Genomic DNA, 15,150 nt, shown 5'->3' with positions numbered 1-15,150 from the left:
ATTTGCATAAAATGTTAAAAATATTTTGGACACAAAGTATAATAACAAATGATATGTTATAAGCAAAACAAAAAGTACTGTCAGTGACAAAACGAAAAAAAAAGAAGATGGAAATGGATTAAGAAAGGATAGCATAATGGATGTACTAAGAATGATTTAATATGGATCCTAGAAGAAGAAAGAAAGTTAGATGAATAAATTAATTCCTAAGCCACCTAAACAAACAACACAAATGTATTCAAAATTGACCATCAAGATCGAAAACAACAACTCTCTTCCTTTTCTGGACACACTTGTCACATGTCTTCCCTCAGGCTGCCTCTCCTTCACAGTCTACTGCAAACATACATACACAGGCCAATACATACATAAAAATTCACAGCGCCATCCAACACAAAAACTATGAGTCAACAGCTCCCTCAAACACAGAGCCCTAACAAGTTGCTCCAATGAACAAGCTCTGAACCAAAAATTTGCAAAAAACAGCTACAATAAAAAAACAGTTCACAAGATCCTTCATAAAAATGCCATTAAAAGTAAAGAACTTTTACTTTTAATACCGGATCCTCTCTACCTCCTCCGCATTAAGAAGAAACCCTGGCACCCAGATTTGGGCACAGTAGTCAAGCTTTGCAGGAATAGATTGTGTGTCATGCAGAAGCGATATCTGAGAAAGAAAAAAAAAAGTACAAAAATTCACTACCAGGGAAGCTATATGATGTACTGAATGTAGATGTAGTAATTTTTCTTGTGTGTAAGAAGGAGAAAAGTGATACAAGCATAAATAACACATTTTCATGCACTTCCATTATGCATTAATGGGCTCGATGTGCAACCCTTTCCAATATGCCACAAACTGCATCCTTTGCACAATGGCCAAGGATGCAGTTCCTTTGATCAATGGCAGAATGCAGCTGGTTAGGACTGATGTTGCATACATGCTACATTATGCTGTCTTGCTGTGCTGGTAAGTTATCAGGATGATGGCTATAAACCCTGTCTTTGAGAAATCCCAGCAAGAAGTCACAGGGGTAAGATCAGGTGAATGAGGCAGTCATGCATGGCTGATCACTCTGACTTCCGTGAAATGTTCTCGAACAACCTCCTGTATAGATCAACTGTGTGTAGACAGGCGCCATTCTGCATGAAAATGACTGAACCCATGCTCAGGTGCTGCCGTAGCTGTGGCACAACAAAATTGTTTATCATATTGCAATAAACAATGACTCTCGGCAGTAACTGAGCAGGTGCCAGTACCCGACTGGCAAATGTCCTCAAAGAAGAATGGTCCAGCGATAAACGAACTGTAAACCTGCACGAGACAGTAGCTTTGGGTGAATGCAAAGGAATTTGTTCGATTGAATGCAAGTTTTACGTAGCCTATACCTGCTAACTGTTAAAACAACTTTGAATGGGAAGAAATGCAGAATGTTCCGTAATATTTTCCAGACAGTTGTGTAAGGCACATCCTTCTTTTAAGGTTACACAGTGGTTAGCATTCATGGTGAAGAATTTATGGAGACACAACACACATGTTAGAATAATTACTTATCATTAAGAAAGTAACATTTGACATTTTGACCTCTGTATTGAGGTCATCATCAGGAAAACATACATATGTACATACAGGATACAAACTACATAACACTACACTATACAAAAGTAGTAGGCTGAATCGCCTGTTTTACCATAATGAAGTTATTTAATGTGGCATTTGTGTTCATCTTTTCTAATTGGGATGGTGTGTTGTAAGGTAGGTTACAGGTACATTGAATTTTGTAGACACCTGGGTGGGCAAGGTATGAAAAAGGATCTTTGGAGGAGCTAAGTAAATTTCTTAATTTTGCTGGGGACTTGAAGGTTGTCTTAATATTGTATTTAAGTAGTGTTCTATCTGTTTTTTCCAAAATGCCCCTAATATATGGTATGACTATGGTATTGTTATAATCTTTACTTTTAATGGCATTTTTATGAAGGATCTTGTGAACTGTTTTTTTATTGTAGCTGTTTTTTGCAAATTTTTGGTTCAGAGCTTGTTCATTGGAGCAACTGTTAGGGCTCTGTGTTTGAGGGAACTGTTGATTCCTAGTTTTTGCGTTGGATGGTGCTGTGAATTTTTATGTATGTATTGGCCTGTGTATGTATGCATGTTTGCAGTAGACTGTGAAGGAGAGGCGGCCTGAGGGAAGACATGTGACAAGTGTGTCTAGAAAAGGAAGAGAGTTGTTGTTTTCGATCTTGATGGTCCATAGCTGGTCTATGGAATGAACTTTACAAAAACAGGTTGAAGATCTGTGGGTTACAGAAATTGGTTGATAGGCAGAAAAGGGGTGATATGATGAGACATTCAAATTACTGAAGGGCTTTTACAAGATTAATTCAGAGGAAACTTTTCATAACAGGTCTGGTGGTGGGAGAACTAGGGGCCATCCATGGAAACTAAGCAAGTGTAGTTAGCAAGGGTGTTAGAACTAGGTTTTTTTTTACTTGGAGAGTGTGAATGAGTGGAATAAGCTGCCAGAGTCTATTGTGGGTACCATGACTGTGAATGAGTTCGAAGCAAAGTATGATAGATACTGTGTGAATGCTGAATAGTTCTTGACATGATGTTTAGGGCCTCCCTCGATGAGTCTAAGGACTCCATGGAGTTGCCCATAACATTAATAATAATAATAATAATAATAATGTCTGCATGGTTAGCCGAGTGGCTATGCGCTTCGCCACCATATGCCTGGGAAAGGAGTGTCCTGGGTTCGATTCCCGTCATAGATGTGAGGAGCTTAAGGATCTTTCTCGGACATAGCCAAGTTAGCCAGTCTTGGGCGTGGACAGCAGGGTTTTTCTGTCTAGTTTATCTGGGGTTTTTCCTCCTGCAAACAAGCAAACCGGACCTGTGAACCCACGCAGTTAATGACATAGGACACACCGGGAGAAAAAAGGGCTAGCCACCTTATCCTTGTGACGGGTATGGCTTAGAAGGGCTAAAAATAGTTCCGTAACAAGCCACTAGGCCTAATACCTGAAGGGAAGAAGAAGATGATAATAATAATAATTTGGATCACTGAGTGGTGTTCCACAAGGTCTTAAATACGGATACTTTAATTTTGATAACCCTGTATATATGTTAAAGATACCAAGCAATTTTATAAGCTAGGTTTTTAATCCTTTTTCCCAAGTAAGCAAACAGACAAGTAAGTCAAGTTTGTGGCTGCACGTAGTGCAACTCGTTGTAAAGGTGGAGTAAGCTCTTATCACTTTCTTTAGAATTTTCCCCTAATGCAAAGCACATTTCCTTGTGGAGATGTATGATGCTGTGCATTAAGGTAACGGTCACTACCCATACCGGTTTCGACATTTATTGAGTGGAAGTCAGACCTAAAAAATGCCAAGCGTGAAGTACTACAGAGCTTATAAATATTTTACCTAAACAAGTTGCCATAAGTGCTTTGGCCTCATTAAATAAAAATCTCTGGATGAGAGCAAGATGTAGAAAGTTTTTTACCTTGGGTTATAGGTCGGGCTCCCACTGACAAGACCTCAATAAAAGTCGAAACCCATATGGGTAGTGACCATTACGTTAATGCATAGCATCATACATCTCCGCAAGGAAATGTGCTTTGCATTAGGGGAAAATTCTAAGGAAAGTGATCAGAGCTTACTCCACCTTTACAATGAGTTGCACTATGTGCAGCCGCAAACTTGACTTATTTGTCTGTTTGCTTACTTGGGAAAAAGGATTAAAAACCTAGCTTATAAAATTGCTTGGTATCTTTAACATAATATATATCCAAGGTAAAAAACTTTCTACATATATATATATACTTTTTATTTTCCTTCTGTTTTTATTAATTTTATACATTTTTTTTGTATTTTTTTCATTATTTTTACATAGTTTGGAAACCCTGCTCTAGAAATTAAGCATGGAACTTTTTCAAGATATTTCATGCCTCCAATAAGCAGGGCAGTGGTCTCACACTGGGTGATGATAACATTCATCTCCCACATAAAGCCACAAACATCCATGCCTAAGGCAAGATTTGAACCTGAAGCCTGCTCATTTAAGAGTGGAGAGTTGTGAAATGGAATGATTGGAATGGGTTGACAGAGTCAGTTGTGAGTGCTTTGTCTGGTAATCTGTTCAAGGAGAGATATGATAGGTCATGTGAATAGTTTGGGTAACCTGTGATGAGTCTTCGAACTGCACAGAAGTGCCCATACAAGAATAATAATTCACTGAATTAAGTTTTGTTGTCATTTTGCAAAAACCATGTTTTTCAGACAATCCACTTATAGAAATTTTGTGGACTAAATATGGTTATTGTGGTGAATAATTGTGCAGACATGACATGAATGATTTCTTGGTAGGGTTATATTACTAATAAAATGTGTTGATGCTCAGTCATGATGGTGGTATATTTGTAATTGTCTGTGCAGAGGAATATCTTCTTTGAGAGGACTGGCAGTTTATTTTAGAAATATCCATCATAAATGCATCGTAATAGGCACTATATGGTTCAATCTTGGTTGCTAAGCTTCACCACATGCTTACAGAAAATCAATGATGAGAAATTTTCTACTGGTCTGTGTAGTGAAAATAGTCATACCAACAGATGGAAATTTCTATTGTAAACTTCATCAGGAGTGTAGTGTTCCATTATACTGGATGTTCTGAATGTAAAAGAAAGTTCTTCCACAAAGTTAAAACTAAATTATCTTAGAAAAGAAATTATATTCTTGTTTTAATTCTTTACTTGAGTGTAAGCAAACAAAGTTTGTGTGTGAAGTATCTCAACAACCACATTACTGCATTTAGAGGCTCTTGACTTTGCATCAAATGCCTTGATATAACATAATGCACAGCACACTTCCTTTTTGGATGTGTACATTGCCATTTTTAAGGAAAGTGTCACTGTCTAGATTGGCTTTGACTTTTAATGAAGTCTCATCAGTGGGAGCTAGACCCAAGAAGATCATCGTCATCACATTCAGGATATGTACCCACAAGGAGTATAGATGAAAAGTTTACGTTATTGTGAACTTCTATTAGTCTGTTCTCTGTGAAGACTAAAATATTGTCAGATCTTATATTTTGGCCTTCTAAGGCACTATTAACTGCAGAAATCCATCTAGATCCCGGTCTTCCCCAAGGTCTTTTTCCTCCCATCTTGGAATCAAAAATACCTGTTTTTGTTAACCTTTCCTATTCTGTTTGAACATAACACCTGAGATTTACCTCTCATACACATTCCTGAATGCTAACAATATCAAATTCCTTATGAATATATTCATTTTTAATATGATTTTGCCATTCATGCAATCTGTTCACTCTAACTTCTCAGAACCCTCATATATGTGGTCTCCAGTCTTTGAACAAGTGTTTTATTTCTGAACAAGCACTCAGATCCATAAGTCAAAATTGTTTTGAACAATGTCTTTCATACAGCAACTTTAGCATTTTGACCAAGTTCTCTCTATTCCATATAAATTTACTGCCCTTATTCCCTGCCATATCAGCTTTGTTAATACTGTTGATAAGTGTTTGTTAATTCACTGCTACTTGTTCTATGGGTTTCCTCATAGAACCAGGACAACTACATCTTCCTCTTGCTCTGCCTGCTTCCAAGTCTGGGTCACATTCACAAATATTCATAATTGGAAAATACTTTTTTTCCTGCTTAATCAAACACACCTCTAATTATGGAATCACCATATCTTTTTTTTTTTTTTAAAAAAAAAACCTTTCTGTTCTTTTTTACATTCTCTTTTGTACCTTGTTTCCTTTTCTGACATTGCCCATGCACTTTTCCAATCTTTCCAGCCTATACTTAATATTGTGAAGCAGTCACTGAAGCCCTGAATTTCTAGACATAACAACAACCTTCTTAGTTTCCTACTGCTTTTATATCATCTTTCATAGACTTTCTCACTTCTTTCACACTGCTATCAAGGTCATGCACCTTAACACTTTCATTCATACGCAGTTTCCTGCTTGTGTATATGTCACAGTCTGCCACATCTGTTCATTTGTACAAAATTTTGCTAACATTTGCTCTTGTTCCTCTATCTAAACACATATTTGAAAAATTCTCACTCTATCATCTCTTTTTTTATTGCAAACTACTCCTCTAGTTTGTAATAAAAAATTTATTTATTTTTTATGACAAACTAGAGTTTAATTTATTTTCATTATGGCCATCCTGTATATACCATTTTTATGACATATATGGGATGTATATATATGTATATATATATATACAGACTGTATAATGACAATAATAATGTTATTATTAGCAAAAACCTTAAGACTGAGAAATGTTTTTCAGTTGAAGAATTAGTGAAATACCTACATTCTTTATTTCAAGGTTGAATGATATTAGTTATTCATTAATCCTTGAAAAAAAAAAAAAAAAAGAGTAACAGAGTTACCCATTATTTATGTGCAGATAGCACTGTTTAATTCCATGTAGTGTTTCTATTTTTTTTTTTTTTTGAATTGAGCATTATTTCTGTTGTTTTTGCATTTTTTAAATCGGCATTAAAAGTTCACAAATAGTTCATGCTTTAAATTAGCAGTGAAATAAACTTAAATTCATCCTACCATAGTCCCTGAAGCTTTAGATGAAGGAGAAATGCCTTTTAATTTAGCAAGTCTGTTTTCTAATTCAACTACAGTTGGTACTGCAACATAAAAAAAACACAATTAGATGGAAAATATAATTAAAAATTACACATTTTCACATTATATGCTGTAATTCAAATTGACAAAGCCATAAAGAACAAACCACAGATCATACTCAAGAAGTTACATAGTCCAAATCAATTGCTTCCAGCAGTAACTAACATGTATCAAAACAGTCAAATAGCTAAGATTTAATGAAAAAGTTACAGAATGGAAATCAATAAACAGAGGAGTCAGTCAAGATTGCCCAACATCACCACTCTTATTTAACATCTGTATAGATGAAACCAAGGCCAGCTCTAAACTTAGGCACAAGAGGCACTGGGCTTGGGGCACCAACATCATAAAAAAAAGTAATAGTATTAGTCGAAGTAATAGTACAAAAAGTTGCCACTTTTTTCACAATAACTATAAACTTTATTAACAATAAAGAATTTTATGATGCTTGTCTTGTTGTACAATGTGTTGATAAAACGGGCCTAGGGGTGTCACATACCCTCGAGCCAGCACTGAATGAAACAGTAAAGGAAAAGAAGAAAAATATAAAACCTGAGGTTAAACTGAATCATGGAACCATACTTAATACTCCTTTGTTTGCAAGGTGACCAAATAATCATAGCAAGAAATGAAGACCATTTAATTTGATCCAAAACTTATGGCATAGGATGATAATGAGTTGGGAATAGAGTTTAGGTATGGGAATTTTCAAGAAAATAGGATGGAAGGATGACATAAAGGACAGCAGAAGAAATATGTCCATTCAACAGAGATACCACAGAGTAATAGTGGCAATAGCTCTAAGGTTGTATGGTGCAATTTAAGGTAAATACAACAAGATATTTAGTAAGGAAAGCTAGGGGATTTTAATTGGGAAATAAAAACTGGAAGGAAAAAAAACAGCATTAAGAAAAAAGGAAAAGAAATTTCCAGAGTTCCTAATGAATAACAAACTTAGACAGCATGTGACAATGGGAATATCATAGTTGAAAGTTCTGAATATAAATATGGCTTCTAGGTGGTGGTAGATGACCTTCATCACCTGGTGAAATACCACCACCCTGCCCATTAGGAACCTAAAATGGCAAATGCTATGTTTGGCCTCCAGAGCAGAGGGTTCCAACTTCCATCTCTCCCCCCCCCCCCCCACTTCTCCATACAGTGTGAGTGATACAGTGTTGCACTCAGGATTTAATCTTGGAGGTGGCCCGAGCACCCAAGATTTAATCTTGGGGGGGGGGGGGGGGAGCGAGTTGAGTAGATGATTTACGAATACACACTACGCATTGCATATGACCTATGACTGAGCAGCTGCAGCAATCGCCAATACATGATAAGTAGTATAGAAATAGAAGACACAAAATAAATTTAAAAAAATGAATTTTAATTAGGAAAAGATTTTTGGAAAATTTTCTAGTGTTTATTTCCTTTTTCTTTGGGGGGGAGGGGCTAGGGCCCCCTTGGCCCCCTCCCTGGGATGTGCCACTGGAATGATACCCTTCAAGGGCATGACTAACATATTTAGAGACCCAGCCCCTCCTCCATTTTTAACTTCTGTACCTTCAAGGGTACAGAAGTTAAAACAGTGGTAATGCAAGCTGGCCACCAGATAGTATATATAGGCTTGAACTGGTCAGTAATGAGTTAGGTTTCCTGGTCAACTGGCACAACACGATTTATTTTGCCACAAAGGTGACACTTGTGTCTTTGTACGTTCTAACATTGCCTGCCAGAGAATGCTAAATTTAGAATCCCCTGCTTTTAACCTACTTTAACTGAAGGTTCCCTTTCCCCACTTAGTAACATTCATTTGCTGTATTTACCAGCTTTCTAACTCTGAAAACCACAAAGACCTCTTCATCTTCCTCTCCATGAAGCTTGACCATCTACAATCCAGCTACCCAAACAGTGAAGTCATCATCCTAGGTGACCTGAATGTCTGCAAACTCCAACAGGCTCTCCTTCCCCAACACTACGGATTGAGCGGGAAGTGATGTGGAAGTTTTTGCCATAAACAATGATTTAATGAAAATTGTGTAGTTACACCTACCCGAATAATCCCCTCAACTCGTCCAATAATCTTTTTTAACTAGTTCTCCTTCCAGACCCACTGTGGAGGTTACCTCTCCTCTTGGCAACTCAAACCACAATCTAGTGTGTCTCACAGAACACCCCTCCTTAGACCACACCCAACCTCATGTCCTCTGACACTACAACAGTACAAAGTAGAATAATCTCTGGAGCTATTGCATCTGCTCTTCTGACCCAAACACCTGCACTGAGCAAGTTGTAGAAATCATCCTCAGTGGCATGAAGGCATTCATTCATTCCATTCAAAATTCCCATCCACTTTCCAAATCTTGGTTCAACAGAAGATGTATGAAAGCAGCTTACCACAAGTGGCTTGCATCAAGAACCCAAGTTTCATACTCTGTCTATGCAGAAGCATGCAGTAAATGTAAATCAACTATCAGTTCCAAATCGAACTTCATAAAGGCCAACAGTATAAAACATATCTCTTGCCCAAACGGTAGTCGTGCTTTCTGGTTCCTTTGCAAAAGCCATCAGATGCAACTTCTGCTCACCTGCACTTTTACCTCTCTCCCATATAGATAGCACCACTAGTGCAGTACCCAAAGAAAAAGCTGACCTCCTAGCATCACTCTTTTCCTCTAACTACTGTTTAGATAATGAAGGCAAATCACCTCCTTCCATACCAGCAACTGAAGACTATGTCTCCTGTGGTCTTTCGGCAGAAAGACACATGAAGAATATTAAACCACCTGAACACTACAAAATCATCTGGTCCCAATTGCATCTCTCCTACTGTACTCAAACGTTGTGCTCCAAAGCTAACGCCTGTTCTCTATCACTTCTTCAACCTACTATACTCATACTCAGCTAGCACCTATCCCATTTCATGGAAACTAACATATAGCCAACCCATTCAAAAAAAAAAAAAAAAAAAAAGGTAGAAAAAAGACTACCATCTAACTACTACTCAGTTGTCATCACCTCAATCCTCTCCAAAATAATGGAGAAAGCTATCAATGGTCAACTTCTATCAATGATGAGTGCTTTTGGTATAAAGTTATGCAACTAGAGAAATTATGTATTAAACATCTTAATTTCATCAACCGTCTTATATTCTTAATACGATGCAGAGATAACGAAATCGTTCCTAAGTTCATCCAAATCAAGCATGCATTCCATACAAATAAAGCCAACAGAATTTACTGAAGAATGGAACCAGCTATTCTGAGAGAAAGGATTGCAGCCACTAGATCTGACTTAGCACAAATAAGCCGGATACATTTTCTCTACATAGTGAGTTAGCCACATCTCTTCCGTCCAACCTGTGGAACAATATTGACATCAACACATATAACAAGGCTATGGCAATTTCTGATCGGAAGAAGCATACTTTAATCAGAAAATTCAACTTACTTCTTCACAAAAAACAAAAACAAAGAAAACACCTAGATTATGCCAAAGTAGTTATCAACCTTTCTTCAAGAGTCCTATCAAGAGAAGAAAATAATCTACTCCTAAAAGGTTTTAACTTTGCCTTAACGCCACGTTTCATCCCAAAAATTGACATAATGGCTCAAATAGAAAAAGGAATAAGAAATTTACCTGGTAATACATCAGATCTCATCTGCATACAAACCACAGCATTACTATTGCAAAGTAAATTACCTCAAAGGAATCTTCCTTACACGGAATACACTTCCCTCAAAGAATTAAAATCAGACAAAAATATCGTTATAATCAAAGCAGATAAAGGGAATGCAATGGTAGTTTTGAACTCTGAAGATTATAATAATAAAATGAAAACTCTTCTTGAAGATTCTAATACCTATAAACCTTTAGACAGAGATCCCACTTGGCACGCTCACAATAAAACCAATGATCTAATCAAAACGATACCTAATTTGACTGAAGAACTCAAAAGAACTCTACATTCAAAACACCCATTAGTTCCAAGACTTTATGGTGTACCAAAAATTCATAAGATAGGTATTCCCTTAAGACCAATAGTAGATGGTAGAGACTTTCCGAACTCTAATTTAGCAAAACATCTCACCAACATGATTTTACCTCATACAGGAAAAACATCTTCTTTCATCAAGAACAGTACACATTTTATTGAAAAAGTAAAAGATATTTATATTGGATCTTCAGACATCTTAGCAAGTTTGGATGTTATCAGCCTATTTACAAATGTTCCAAGAAACGAAACTGTGAATCTCCTGAAAGACCTTTTTCCTGCGGATCATAGATCTTTATAAACATTGTATAAATAATACTTTTTTCATGTATCAAGACAAATTTTGGGAACAAAAAGAAGGATTGGCTATAGGCTCTTCCCTCTCTCCGGCTATAGCTAACCTATTTATGGAAAACTTTGAAAATAATGCTTTAAATAATTATCATAAAAAAAACCAAAAATATGGCTACGCTATAGACGATATATTCATCATATGGCCAGGAACAACAGATGAACTCACTGCTTTCAAAGATTACCTAAATAATTTACATAATAATATAAAATTTACTTTAGAACAAGAACAACTTAGGAAACTGCCTTTTCTAGACATTCTATTAGAAGTCAATGAAAAAGGATAATAAACTTTCTTTCTCAATATATAAAAAACCCACCAACACAGGAAGATTTCTTAATGCAGCCTCACACCACCACCCTTCACAAAAAATAGGTCTAATAAAAACTAATTTATATTTAAAATAAACATTTCCAGCACAGAAAAACAGAGAAATGAAGAATTAAAATATCTAACACAGATCTTTCAAAAGAATGGCTATGAAACCAAGACTATCAAAAAAATCCTCCACACACCTCCTACAAGCATCTCTCAGAAACAAGATTTCAAAAACACTATCACGCTTCCATATATCAAAAATGTTACAGACAAGATGGCTAAATTACTTAACAAATATAACAAAGTAGCCTTTCTGCCGCTGGAAAAAATTCCGATCTGGGGAAATTTCCGAAAGGAAGATCTGGGGAAATTTGCATGAATGAACACCAAAAGGATGTGAAAAACAGAAGAGAACACAAATCAGGTCTAGCTTTCCATACCACTTCCACCAGCCACAATGTCCTCTGGCAGAAAACAAACATGTCGTACATAGGAAAAAACTGTTACATAAGGAAATTTAAAGAAGCTGCAAACATGCTTAAAATACCAACACAATGCAATAAAAATCAAGGATTAATTCTCCACCAAGTTTGGTCAGCTTTAATAAAAAATATATCTCGATCAGACCTTGGACATTATGAACGTGAACAGCAGAACGTGCCATCATCCAGCACTGCTTTGAATCTACAGTCTGATTTTTAATTTTATGAATAGTCAGACGGCTACAACTGTATAGTGTGAACTATTACTAATAATTTCTCTTTTCTTTGTGTTTTAAACTTTAAGTTACCTTTTACCCCTGAAGATGGAAGTCAAACGACTTACGAAACTTGTCGGGTCTTTTATTAATTCATTGCGTTTTATATAGCTTATTAAAAAATGTGGTCCAATTACTGGAATATGCCATGTGAACTTTAAAACAACAGAAACCCCCACTAACAATGAAACAAGAGACTATCCCTGGAAGCTGTATCAGGAGGGTGTGAGCAAGGCAGTAAAGAACAGATTCTTTGTGTGGAGAGTGGTAAGTAATCGGAATGCACTGTCTGACAGCATAAAGAATACAGAAATCTAAAGTCACGGTATGATGAACTGTGTGTGTAAGAATGGGACCTCCTGCATCAATCCTATAAATGTTTCTATAATATTGCCTGTTTTTTGCCTATCAACCAATTTCTGCAACTCTCAATCTATCTTCATCAAGGTATTATCAAGAGGAATAATAACTTCCCTATCTATGCCTGTAAGTGAGTTCTCCAATACCAAGTAATCTTAAGAGCTATCTTAGCAGTATGTTCTCTAAACTTCAACTCTTTGTCTAACACCACCCCTAAATCCCAAACTTCAATTTCCTGGAGTACAGTTCCATCAATGTGGTACACAGCTTGTAATTGATTTATCCCAAAATGCATAACTTTACATTTCTCCATATTCAACTGACACCTATTATCTTTTGCCCATACTGACTGCCTATTTAAATCATCCTGCAAGCTCTCCACATTGCTCTGAGTAACTATTACCCTACCAAATTTTGCATCATCAGCAAACAACTGAATATTTTACTTTGAATTATTTCCTATATCATTTATGTACAAATTAAACAGTAGTAGTCTCCTAGCACAGAGTCTTGCAGCACAACACTAATCACCTGCTTTCTCCTGGATTCTGCTCTCCTCTGTATACTACTTTTTGTATGTCTATATGTGTTCATCAGCCACCCTCATGTCCATATAACTAATTTCATAACTTCATATCCATCCCTATTTATTCTAATCATATCAAAGTTTCATGTAGTATTCTATCAAATACATTTGTAAAATCCAGAGTATAATCATATTGCCATTCCTTTCTTTTAAGGTTACACGGTGATCAGCATTCATATTTATGAATTTAGGGACACAAAACACATGTGTTGAAATGATTATTTTACTAATTATTAATAAAATAACACTTGACGTTTCGACCCCTCTATTGAGGTCATCATCAGAAGGATACATGTGTATAAGGAACCAAGCTACATGCCCTTGCACTCTATAAAGGTAATTAAATCTATGCTGTTAATTAATCTGTTTCTTAGCCTAACCTCTAGTGATAATTAAATAAGATAAAATAAAATAAAATTAATTACTGAAATAAGAGCCAACAGGCTTCACTTCGGCAAAATAAAATTATTCAAAAATTAAGTGGATATTGAATACCACATAATTTCTTAGCCGAATAAGAAACTCAAAGATAGGAAATCTAATCTAAGAGTTTCATGCCGAATATAGAAAACTATAAAGTTCGGCGAGTCCAAGTGTGAGTCACCCTAGCATTGCACTACCAGGTGTTGGCTTATGCTTGGACTCGCCGAACTTTATAGTTTTCTATTTTCTTATGTGGTATTGAATACCACATAAGAAATTATGTGGTATTCAATATCCACTTAATTTTTGAATTAAAAAAATGTTGAATTTTTTTTTCCCTAATCAGTAACCAATTTATTAATAAATAGTAAATATTAATTAATAAATTAATTGTGTAATTAATAAATAAATGTGGCTACTAATTAATAAATATTAATTAGTAGCCACACTGCATCTTACCCTAACATCTGCTCTGAAAGAGTCACAGGAATTTGCCTATTCTACTCAGAATCCTTGTTTGCTTTTCAAGCCCTGGTTCAACAAAAAATCTGTCAGAGCAGTTAAAGAAAGAAATTCAGGTTACCACAGGCTGCCTGCATCAAGAACTTCAGCTTCATACTTTTCTTATACCAAAGCAGGCAACAAATGCAAAGCAGTCATCAGGAGATCCAAATCCAATTTCATAAAGGCAACAGCAGAAAACTTGTCTGCTGTCCAAATGGAATCCATACTTTCTGGTTCCTTGATAAAGCTAATCGATGCAACTTCTGTTCACCTGCACTTCCACCTCTCTCTTTTCTCATCCTGATGGCACCACTGCTACTTCACCCAAAGATAAAGCTGACCCTAACATCACTCTTTTACTCAACCTTCTGCATTGATGACCTAGGGAAATCACTGTACACTTCCTTTAGTTTTTTCAATAAAAAGACATAGAAAACTAAACTATTAAATAAGTTGGACACTAAAAAAGTCTTCTGTTCCTGATGGTATCTCTCCATTTGTTCTCAAACATTGTTCTCCAGAGCTAACACCCACCCTGTATTGTCTCTACAATTTGGTACTTATCCAAATGTGTGGAAGCAATCACATTTCCAGCCTATTCCAAAAAAAAAGGGAGTAAGAAGTCTACTGTCAAACTCCAAAATAATGAAGAAAGTCATCATAGCCAACTTCTCCACTTCCTAAAGGCCCATCAATTAATCAGCGACCACCAGTATGGTTTCTGCCATTCAAGATCCACTGCTGACCTCTTAGCTTACATCACCCACTTCTAGACATGTGCAATGAATAGGTTTGGTGAAACTTGTGCTGTCACATTTCTAGAGCTTTTGATTGCGTGGCATTGAGGCCTGCTAAACAAACTGCCATCCTTTGGTCTACCTGCCACCCTCTGTAATTGGGTTGCTAGCTTCCTCTCTGGTTGTTCACTGTGTGTCGTAGTTAATGGCTCTCTCTCTTTGAGCTTCACCACCAATGCAGGAATTTAACACAGGATTATTGTGAACTAACAAAACCAGAGCTCTATCCAACATCTATGAGGTGCCTGTCTCAATGAGTCATGTTTACTCCCACATTTATATCTGCAAACTTCACTGATATTCTTTCACTTAAACATTTGCACCACTGGTCATAAAGCACATTGGCAGTAACACCTCTCAATGCTCATCAAACTGCTTTGTTTTAA

General features: G+C 36.3%; 1 protein-coding gene across 3 annotated transcripts in view; it reads right to left on the bottom strand.

The window, feature by feature from the left end:
• Positions 1-15,150, bottom strand: part of LOC150102576 (uncharacterized) — a 226,285-nt gene that overhangs the window by 122,610 nt on the left and 88,525 nt on the right. For all 3 annotated transcript variants that reach the window (XM_090399811.1, XM_090399813.1, XM_090399812.1), the window contains exon 3: positions 6,599-6,678. In XM_090399811.1, coding sequence (XP_090255937.1) covers positions 6,599-6,678 — 80 coding nt within the window. The remainder of the gene's footprint in view (positions 1-6,598; positions 6,679-15,150) is intronic.

The sequence above is a fragment of the Typopeltis vanoorti genome, chromosome 10 (assembly GCF_054136105.1).
Source record: "Typopeltis vanoorti isolate ZY-2024b chromosome 10, IOZ_Tvanoo_1.0, whole genome shotgun sequence".
Lineage (NCBI taxonomy): Eukaryota > Metazoa > Arthropoda > Arachnida > Uropygi > Thelyphonidae > Typopeltis > Typopeltis vanoorti.
Note: the sequence above shows the minus strand (reverse complement) of the source record. Positions and strands in the feature narration are given on the sequence as shown.